The sequence below is a fragment of the Vollenhovia emeryi genome, unplaced genomic scaffold (genome assembly GCF_000949405.1).
Source record: "Vollenhovia emeryi isolate VEMERY1.0 unplaced genomic scaffold, V.emery_V1.0 DF939319.1, whole genome shotgun sequence".
Taxonomy (NCBI): Eukaryota; Metazoa; Arthropoda; class Insecta; order Hymenoptera; family Formicidae; genus Vollenhovia; species Vollenhovia emeryi.
In genome coordinates, this window is record NW_011967047.1 from 148,329 (window position 1) to 159,218 (window position 10,890).

General features: G+C 40.5%; 2 protein-coding genes across 4 annotated transcripts in view; one reads left to right on the plus strand and one right to left on the minus strand.

Annotated features, from left to right (window-relative positions):
• The window catches only part of LOC105558695 (puratrophin-1-like), a 131,757-nt gene extending 124,787 nt beyond the window's left edge, over positions 1-6,970 (plus strand). For 2 of the 3 annotated variants that reach the window (XM_012006524.1, XM_012006521.1), the window contains 10 exons: positions 1,482-1,926; positions 2,005-2,257; positions 2,575-2,650; positions 2,754-2,927; positions 3,009-3,380; positions 3,503-3,646; positions 3,734-3,947; positions 4,037-4,153; positions 4,239-4,442; positions 4,528-6,970. In XM_012006524.1, coding sequence (XP_011861914.1) covers positions 1,482-1,926; positions 2,005-2,257; positions 2,575-2,650; positions 2,754-2,927; positions 3,009-3,380; positions 3,503-3,646; positions 3,734-3,947; positions 4,037-4,153; positions 4,239-4,442; positions 4,528-4,751 — 2,223 coding nt within the window. In that variant the 3' untranslated portion in view covers positions 4,752-6,970. Of the gene's footprint in view, positions 1-1,481; positions 1,927-2,004; positions 2,258-2,574; positions 2,651-2,753; positions 2,928-3,008; positions 3,381-3,502; positions 3,948-4,036; positions 4,154-4,238; positions 4,443-4,527 lie in introns of all 3 variants that reach the window. The other variant, XM_012006523.1, reaches the window with a different exon arrangement.
• On the minus strand, positions 6,772-9,550 carry LOC105558694 (syntaxin-17). Its single transcript, XM_012006520.1, has 5 exons — positions 9,088-9,550; positions 8,821-9,016; positions 8,514-8,725; positions 8,125-8,341; positions 6,772-8,006 (listed from the first exon to the last, which is right to left on the minus strand). The coding sequence occupies exons 1-5, from the start codon at positions 9,217-9,219 to the stop codon at positions 7,858-7,860; spliced, it is 906 nt and encodes a 301-aa protein (XP_011861910.1). The 5' UTR covers positions 9,220-9,550; the 3' UTR covers positions 6,772-7,857.
• Positions 9,551-10,890: the final 1,340 nt, after the last annotated feature.

Consider the following 10,890-nt stretch of genomic DNA (forward strand, 5'->3'; position numbering starts at 1 on the left):
GTATGTGTTGCTCACTATTATTTTTTATTAAACTTACAAACTTAGTTTCAGTGATGTCATATTGTTCTTTAATTTAGCCGGAATAGCAAGCTGCTTTCGATCATCTGTACACGTGCCATTTAATTTGTGTATTACACAAATCTTTCCACGAAACAGACAGTTTTAAGTGCAAAAGGTGCGAAAGTGCAGAATCACTCCAGCATCCCCTTAAGGCAACGGATCTACGAGATATACAAATCTACGATCTACCATCTATAACACAATCTACGAAATTATGTAGATTCGTTGCCTTACTAAAAGAGTTTTTGACTTACCATCCGATGCGCAGCAGCGGAGTTTGCTATGTTGATTCTGTAACAAAAATAGAACTTATTAAAGCAGTGTTCAATGTAAAAACTAATATTTCAAAATATAAGTACTTGTTATGCGTATCAAACTTTATTTGGTTAAACGTTTGAATAATTAATGCGCGAACGATTTTCCGCAAAATATCTCACTTTTAAACAAAATAAAAAAATAACATTTACCTTAAAGTTGCTCCGCCGGTGCCTGATGCCCTCCCGGGCCTCCTCCTCCACTGTGTCAGGTCTCCTCCGGCACACTCGCGAAAACACAAATCGTTCGCGCGATTTGGCACTAAACGGCACTCCCGAACGCGAGGAAAATGAAAACTTTATGTTATACGCGCACTTTTATACGTTTAATTGTTGGAGAGATGTCTTGGCAAGCGATCGATATGTTATAAGTATTCGTTATTAATCCCCGATGTGATTACGGATCGCGACAATTCCTTAAACGCGATGGATAGATGTTGAAACTCTCGTACGAGACGATCGCGTTGCGTAGATGATCGAGATTCTCGTAGAAAGTAATCGCGTTACGAGGGGCGACGCGACGACACACGGAACACCCGCCACGCTCGACTCACTCGCGCCGACTGATTAGGCACAATAGACTGTTTTCGAAAAAAGTGTTCACGGTGCTACGTCATTGTAACCGGCGCTCGAGACCGAATTGTTTACTACGCGCGTAAGTACGTCATTTCTTGGAATCCGTGCTCGGTCAACGGCTCCCGGCAAAAAAAAGTCACGCCGGATTGTTAACGTTAGTGGCCCGCGCCGCTTCGCATATCGTATTGTTTTTTACGCGTTCGCGACAAGTACGGGAAGAAACTTGGATCGTTTTCTGCGAATAATTAGCGAACGATATCGTCGCGTGATCACTGAATCCTCGCGATAAATACCGAGAGTGAAATTACTTTTTCATTGCGACAATATACCGTTACAGTCTCGTATTCATCGCAAAGTTCGAAATGAAGCTCTGGGACGAAGTTTCAGAATTGAATTCTCCGGCGGTAATGAGTAGCGCGGGAAGGTACGGCGTCGGATGCCGCCGAAGTAGGGTTTCGTACTCGGATTCGAAATGTTTTGCACGAGAACACTTGAAGTCAAATTTGATTTTTGTTCCGCTTTGTGTTACAGAGACACTTGGACAAGGGAAGCGATCTTGCCGAGGCGGCGAGCGCGAGCGGACTCCGCGAGCTCGCGAGATCCCTGAAGCAGCATCTGCGAGGATTCGGCTCACGTCTGGAGGACAGGCGGGAGTACCTGGAGGACACGTCGAGATGCTGTCTCCTGCAGGATCGCGCCTACGAGTGGGCGCAGGAGGCTCGCCTGGCGAGCGAGAGGAGGTCCCAGCAATTTCTGATGGCGAGGCCGCCTCTACCGCCCGAACACTTCACCGAGATGATAGCCTTGGCGGAGAAGCTCGGTAACGAAGTCCTTCTGGAGCAATGTCGCATCGCCCGGAACAAGTGCGCGGAAGCCCTCGAGATCGCCAGGACCACGTCCGCTCCTGGGAGCCCCGCGAGGAGAAGATCTTTCGCCGCTTCCGAGTCGACCTCCTGGGACGACACCTTGGCCAAAAGTGAGGCTCCTTCTTCCTCCCTTTTCTCAGGGTCGTTGCAAGAAGAATGTCCACAAGCTGGGTTTACGTATATTCCAGGAACGTCCTGGGACGATAGCGACAGCAGCGCGTCTTACGCTTGCCCGATGGAGAGCATCGGGTCGGCCGGTAGCGGTGGTCGGCCGGTGCTGGACAACATCGCCGAGCTTCGAGAGAGTGCCGAGCAGCTCCTGGACTGCTCGCCGCCGCGCACGCCTCCGCGAAGCCCGGCACCGCGAAGGCTGGTTAAGCCGCCGGTCAACTCGCACCTTCACAGATCAGCCAGTATCGCGCCAGGAATGAAGGCGAAAAAGTACGACGCTTGTACATCTTTGTTATAATATCAATCCTTCATCTTGTGTCCCTCGGTCGTTCAATTTCCAGGCAAAATTGCCAAGAAAGTCACGAATTGATATTGATAGAACCAATTAAGATAAGGGAAATTTTTGTCTGAAAGTAATTGTAAAATGGAACGGTCAGGTCACATTGTTGTTGTCCTAGGTGCGACATTTTATTGCCATGTCATGGCTATTTTAATAGCGACCCATTGTTCCGTCGTAATTTCCGTTATGCCATCGTACCGATTGTTATACGATCGTAACGTCGTTAACGAAGAATTTCACCTTGCAGAACAATACTGCTCATAATGAGGGAGATGATACAGACTGAACGAGACTACGTCAAGTCCCTCGAGTATATAATAGAGGTAATTATTATGTGCGCATCGTTGAAGTTGATATTCCCGCGTAATTTCATTATTTATCGCGCGCGCCGAGCGTAATGTAAACTTGTAAACCTTCTTTGCGAAGAACTATATTCCGGAACTCGTACGGGAGGACATCCCGCAGGCTCTCAGAGGGCAGAGAAACGTGATCTTCGGGAATGTTGAGAAGATATACGAGTTTCACAGTCAACACTTTCTACGCGAACTAGAGCAGTGCGAGCAATCGCCCATGCTGGTGGGACAGTGCTTCCTCCGACACGTAAGCACAACCCTATCTCTCGAAACTCTTGATGGTTAAGACATAAAAGTGGGATGTCACGTGGAAATCAATCTTTTACAGGAGAAGAAATTTTATCTTTACGCCTTGTACAATAAGAATAAACCAAATTCGGACTCGCTGATGGCGGAATATGGCACGAGCTTCTTCAAACAGAAACAATTAGAGCTGGGAGATAAAATGGACTTGGCTAGTTATTTGCTGAAGCCGGTCCAGCGAATGGGGAAATACGCTTTGTTGCTTCAGCAGCTGGTCAAAGCTGGTACAGATTTATCGGAACAATTGTCCGGCAAAGAGGAGAAAGACGAGAAGGAAGATGGCATGAAACCGATGGTCGAAGGTGAAGCGGATTTGAGAGCCGCCGAGCAGATGGTGCGATTTCAGCTTCGACATGGGAACGATCTTTTGGCGATGGATTCGCTTCGCGATTGTGACGTAAGTTTTATTCTGTTCAAATAACAATAATATGAAATAACGAACTATCCATTTCAGAAAATAGTGAGAATAATTTATATAAATATATTGCACAATGCAAAAGATGTGATATTATTTTCTAGGTAAATGTAAAAGAACAAGGCAGGCTGCTGCGGCAAAACGAATTCTTAGTCTGGCAGGGAAAAGGCAAAAAATGCCTACGTCAAGTCTTCCTGTTCGAAGATCTTATACTCTTCAGTAAAGCAAGAAGATTCCCCGATAGAAAGGTGAGATTTTCGGCATGTTTGCTTCGCGCGCATTTTAACTTTATGTTTCTATATCATGTTGTTACTTACACGTACATATTTTTTCAGAACCTCGATATTTACATCTACAAGCATAGCATTAAAACAACAGATATCGGCTTGACTGCCGTTATCGCAGATTCGCCTACAAAATTTGAGATCTGGTTCCGCAAAAGAAAACCAGGAGACACGTACACGTTGCAGTGCGCGAGTGAGGACATTAAGAAAGCCTGGACCGAGGAACTTAGCAACCTCTTATGGAAGCAGGCGCTTCGAAACAGAGGTAATTTGTCATTTTTATTTCGTTTATTAATATGTTTAGTGTATAAATCTAGAAGAGCGCGAAACTATCAATGATGTTTCACTTTTTAGAAGTGCGCCTGGCAGAGATGTCGAGCATGGGCATTGGCAATAAGCCGTGTTTGGATATAAGGCCTAGTGCAGATCAGATAAACGATCGCTCCATCAGTGTGGCTCAACTCTCTAAGAGTGAGTAACAGTTTCGCGAATCATCGAGAATCATTTTGCTTATATAATTGGATATTAAAACAAATATTTCAATTTGTCTGTACAGCCCCCAGATTTAGAAACTCTATAGCGGTATCAATGACAGAGGACTCCAGTCGTTGCAGCAGAAGGCCGCACAGCGTAATTTCCGTTAGCTCGTCTTCGAGCAGCGGTGGAAGCAGCGGTCCTCCTACGACGCTTAATCTTGGATTAGACACGAGTCCACGGCCGCATCATCGCAGTACTACACTGAACAGCCAGTGTAGCGTTGGTGAGTATTGCGCTTCAATCTCAGTGGTCCTTTAAAGAAACTCGACATCGATATTAAATTGTCATGTTTAACGTTCTCATTGTAGAAAGCGGTATTATCGCCGATATCTCAATCGTGTCCGACGATGGAGGTGACAGCACCGAAAGAAGTCACTGGAATTCAACTCTGGAGAGTCCTACGTCGCCTCTGCCTACGACTTCCACCCCACTGCAGTCGCCAACCAGCGCGACAGCGGCAACGGTTACCCCTGCTTCCTCGACGGACACGAATCTCACATCTTACGACCAAGACATGTCCATTAATCTATGAACTTTCCTCGACACGGGAAACGTCGGGAAAAAGTATCATTGATTCACTTGCAAGTTTGTGTTACGATTACAGAGACGTAACATATTATCGTGGCATATTTAGATAGGTACAATGAGGTAATATCGTTACACGCGTACTGTAGCACTAGAATTCTTGAGCAACTATAGTTTAATGGGAAAAGTATAAAGCCACATGCAATTCGGTAGATCGCCGCATTACGCTTAACACGTGTGCCCAGCTACGAATTTGTAATCGCATTACATAAACGTAGATTTTTATCTTAAAGTTGCGGAGGTGAAGTACCGAATTTTAACTTTCAAGTGAATCCGTCTGTGAATCTATCTTTTGATACGCTTCGAAATATCCACAGATTTATGAGATCGTAAAGCTGTTACTTGGGAAGCTCAGTGATAACTGAAGTTTCTCAAGTAATGGCAACGTGTATTTTCTTATTCCGTCTATTAATTTTACCAATGTGCTCAAGACGACGCAAGATAAACATGTTCTATCGAATGTACGTTCACATGTCGAGGTATGCTACAGTACCATAAACGATATGCACTTGTCGCCATTCTCATTTACATTGGCATTCCTGATTACAGTGGCGGAAAATTTCCTGAAATTTCGATGTCTTACGACAGAGCGAGCGAGCGAGAGAAGAGAGTTTTATACATTTATTTATATTAATAGTTGATAAATAGTAATATTTCAATTCCACATTGTGTTCGCGCTTATTGTATTATATTAAGGGAAATATATGATCATCTTAAAGATGTAATTCATACTTTAGTTGAAGAAAGTATATATTTTCCTTAATTATCATCCATTATATCGATACTATCTCTCGACGAGATATATCCAATAAGTTGATTATATATTCAGGAATGTCAAATCACTGCGCACACATACATACCAATTTGTAATATAATGTAATATCAAAGATTTATACAATGTAGCCACAAGTAATATAACCAATAGTCTATATTATTTCCAGATTATATATCAAATATATATATATAAAATATATATATAAAATATTATATTCTTTTTATGTCAGAGTCATTTGTAAAACCTTTTATCACACGTCGTAGATGTAAATCTAACTCTGGCCTGTACTCGAAAGCCAAATTTCTGTTCTTTTTATGAAATACTATTACGTTTAAGGAATAAATTTTTTTATACATGTGTGGATAAATGTTTTGGAATAGCTTAGGATCAATTAGAGTGATAAGCTTGCCTTAAGACAATTCACACTACATATTCCAATGTTCTGTTTTATGAATCAATTAATTCAACTATGCAGAATCATTTATATTACCTAACGGTTAATAAAAAAGCACTTCTTGTAGGCATAATATGTTATTAAAAATTGTGGAACGTGCAATCAAGCAATTTTCATAAATAATATGTGAGAAACAGGAAAAATTACAATCAACTCTAAGATTTTAAGTCAATCAGCAGTCATTTAACTCTTTTAATTCAAGTACATGTGAATGAGATAATAACAGTTTACTAATATGTGATTCTGCATTGTTACATTTATTTCCAAATAAGTCGATTAATTAGCCATCTTTATTGCCAAGGTCTGTCAAGGTATTATAAGTACCTTATGGATAGTGACCAAACTGTTTATTTCATATCTTTTGTGTGAGGAAGTCGCAAGTATTTAGAAATGTAGGTGTAGATCATAGAGTATTACAAAGAATCTTGGCACAGTCCGATGCACCCTATTTTATTACGAATTACATTTAATCGCAATTTACAATAATTTTCAATCAAACGTAATTACGTATATCTTCGTTTTATCTCAATTTAAATTATATTAATATGCCATATACATACATCGGTGCACCTGGCTGAGCATCCCGAGCTTCGAAAGTAAAACTAAGCGAACGAAAGTAAACAATCTCTATTTTCCACAAGTCTGTGAATGCGTGTTTGGTGTTGCTTTTGAATTAGGGATGTTGGAGTAACAATAATAACAACATAGTACCTTATAAGAAAATATGCCGATAGTCACTTAATATTACACGTTCTTAGATATTTATTAATATTTTTTTAAGTAGAACATTTTAGTCTCTAAATTAAGTATTCCCATTATAAATGAAATGTATATATTACACTTAATAACACACAATTATTTCAGTATTGTACTGTGTCTAACACCGATGTATTTTATTACACTTGCTAAATATACTGTATTGGGTGCCTTTTGTAGAGAACTCAAATGTTTTTGTGAACGTTATCACACCGTATTATTTACCACGTATGTCTACCATTTCCAGTATGTAATTATTTGCCGGAATAAATATTTCGATGTTTCATATATTTCGAGTGATTATTATAATCGCCATTTCGGTACATCATGTATTTTATATGTAGTGAAAACTCAGTAAATAGTTTAATAATTTGCATGCAACATGATCAATGCATGGCTTGTATATTTTATGTAATATGCATTTCTCTTGATTGAAATTTGAAAAGTGATCTCTTCTAGAGACAATCTACGTTAAAGTGCAAAATAACACTGAAAATTAATGTCTATTAAAGTAAATTTTTTTAATTATGCATTTTCATCAAATTTGACCTTCGGATTTATATATATTGATTCGTAGAAAAGCAATTACAAGTGGCTGCATCGTTTAAAAAGTTAAAGGTGATGATCAGTATTTTAATAATTAAACCAGCTACAAGGCACATAAAAGGCATATAAGTCACCATTTTAAAAGAGAAACATCTCCTTATCCTTAACCTTATTTTTTCTTATATTTACTGTAACAAGTACTGTGAAAAGTACAATGATCTTATGATACACTGTTAAATAGGTTACATATAATTTATATATTTTAAAAGGTTCACAGTTTAGACAAGACTAGCCATTGTCTTTTAAGCGTACAAAATTATAAATATCGCGAAAGTTAAAAAACTCTCCCTGAAAGAAACTACGTAGCTTTATAAAGCTTATACAGTTTTTATGTACAAATAAAACCATATTCACAAAACAAATAGGAAGATATACAAGTATCTCAGTAATGTACAATTATATAACAGTGCATTTCTTTTTATGTTTAAAATTAATGTCGCATGTCGACAAAATCACCGTTTGTCACAAATGTTTTTTATCTTGCTTCAAATCCTCAGGACAAGAGGCAGATTTCTTAACATTTTTTAGATTTATTGTTGATTTATCTAGACACGGTTCTTGCTTTTGCGACTCTACTTGTTTCTTTTTCAACAATGATCCACCTGTGAAACCTGAGAAGACGAACAATTACTCACCAACTTTATTTCCCATTCCATCCTCTCTTATGTAATCATTCGTATACTTATTTCAGTGTCGAGTTTTAGTTTTATACAAGTGCATACAACTCACCTAAAATACCGCAACCCACGGCAGCAAGACCGCCAATTTTCAACCCAGCTAACAAACCTATTGGTCCTCCGATACATGTGCCCAGTAGAGCGCCTGCTATGGGATACGCAGCGACTTTATATGCGGAGGCTTTCTGCAACTGTCTCGCACCTTCGTTCACATTCCTTTCAGTCTCTTCAATGTTGTCCTCCATATTATCCACCATCTCTTTTTGATCCTGCACAAGACAAAAAACGTGCATTTAATCATCAATACTCTCCTTCCTACACGCTAAATATACGAAATATATACGGATATATACAAAACCATTTGTTACTTATCGATTAGTTTTATTCCTTAATTAACCTTCTTCAAATATCACGTAATGCAAAGTGGAACTATACACTCACATGTACAACTTTATTAAATTCGACGAAGAGCTCGTGCAACTGATGTATTTCCCCCTGTAGTCGATTCCAGACGTGCAGACACGTCTGTTGGCGCTGTAAATATTCCTGCTCGGCTTGCAACTGGATATTACTGTCATCGAGCGGATGCAGGGGTTCTGCTGGCTCGCTTACAGGCGACGTAGGCGGCGATGTCGGGAAATTCAATTCCATCTCTATAAACGACGCATTCGTATCCACATTAATCTTTCAGAATTTTATGCCACGCGAAATTACGGGAGAGTATCATACGTCGCGCTACGTTTCTTACCCAAGTACTCCTTAATCGCGCTCATGATGCTCGATCGCGCATCAGTTGTCAACTTGTCAAATTTACCGATGTCAATGTCGAGGACCTGTGCTCTAAGAGTGTCCATCTGGTACAGCAACTCCTTCAGCTGCTTGACGATCCGAGAGACGTTCACATGCTCCCTTCGTACCTGTTCCCAATCGTGCTGATCTTGATACTGCAAGGATTCAAATTGGTATCAGGAATGGTTAAAAAAAGTACAGAGATAAATTAAGCAGGTGCACTCACCTTCTTGATATTGTTCCTGTGTCGCTTCAGCAGGTTCACATGATGCGGAATGGCAACGTTGAAATTATTGATTTGAATCTCCAGACGTCTAATAGGTTGCTTAATCGTAAAACTCTCCGACAGCGCTGACATGACTCCGGCGACGTTCTCCTTTGTTCAATTATGATTTCGGGTACTTCTTTGTATTTTTTTGTGGATTCGAGCCACAATCTCTCTCTCTCTCTCTCTCTTTCTCTCAAAAAGTTTGCTCTTAGGTTTCGATCCTCTTGTTCTTACGGTGGAAATTCTTTGCGATAAAAAAACGTCGGTCGACGATAAAACACGGTAAAGATTTGGTAACTGCGTTTTACTGCCTCGCCAAATTCGTGCGCGCAATCTCCGTCCTATCTCCGTCCAAAATAAACGATCAGCTGTTGATCTGCTGCGTATGACACGCGCGCACGAAGCTTGTCGAGCAGAAAACTGAACACTGTCCTCATCTAGAGTCTTAAATTCATACTACATTGACTACAGTTTCAAGACAACGCTGTAAGATGGCAGATGATGTGCCTGGATGTGCCTTTAACCATAGACATATACATATGTATATGTTTAAAATTATATGTATATTGTCTACAATCGTAAATATGTTTATATTGTACAGATATAACACTTGACAAGGAAATGAGTCGAAAACGCCAAAGAAAAGATATCGTATTTGTATCAAAGCGACATCTCACAATCAGAAGATTAGCAGCACGGGAGGCAAATATTATTTCTCAAAATTTGTTTAATAGAAATTCATTGTCGCGTAATAATAATAAATTCGCGACAAATTTGAATAATGACAGAATTAATGACACAATTAATTCTGAAATAGATACTGATAATAATGTAGAATGTGAAAGTAATTTTGTACAACATGAAAATTCAGACAGACAATCAGAGTCGGATTTACAAGAATCATCTTCAAACGTTTCTATAACGATGAATTAAGTGATTCATTTGAAAATGAAAATAAAAGCGATTTTCAAGACGATCTTGCAGCTTGGGCTGTAACACATCAGATTACTCATATACCGCTTTAAGAGCACTGTTATTAACGTTGAAAAAACATCCTTGTTTTTCCACACTTTCTTTGGATGCACGAACGCTTTTGAAAACTCCAAGACAACAACGTTGTACGAACGTTGAGAATTCGTTGTCCCGCCTACGAAATTGAAAATTCTGTACTTAATATTTTACATTAATTTGTTCCGTGACTGTTGCTACATTTTGTATATTACTCTGCGGACTTATTGGTATTGATTAAATTAACGATTAATTCTGTTCAATCGAGAAAATGTTTTGAAACGGAAATCGTTGTTACTTAAATTCTAATTACTAAGATTAGAGATTTTACCTCAATAGTTAGTGCATACAAATGTATATTTCTAAATTGCATATCTTCTGTGACGTGGCGGATTAGCTGCCGCGTGCCAGCTCCCCGCTGCCGTCCCAAGGCGCGGTGTCGGTCCGCCCGGGAAAGGAGGAACCGCGCGAGGCCGTAGGGAAACCTCCCGGGGTCGCAACTACACATTTTTTCTTTGCTTGTCCGCTTACCCGAGACTTTTTATTTTTTGTATCGCGCCCATCGAGCGTCACCGAGCCGACCTGACCAGCGAGGGGACCAACCGACGGCGTGGCCGAGAGGCGGGAAGAAGGATGGAGACAAGGGGCGAGAGCGCGAGGGCGTCAGCAAGCAGCGGCCGCGGGGGAGCCCAGGGAGCCAAACCGAGGAGAGGGCGAGTCGAGGGGCGAGGGCGAGAGGCGCCGACGGGCGGC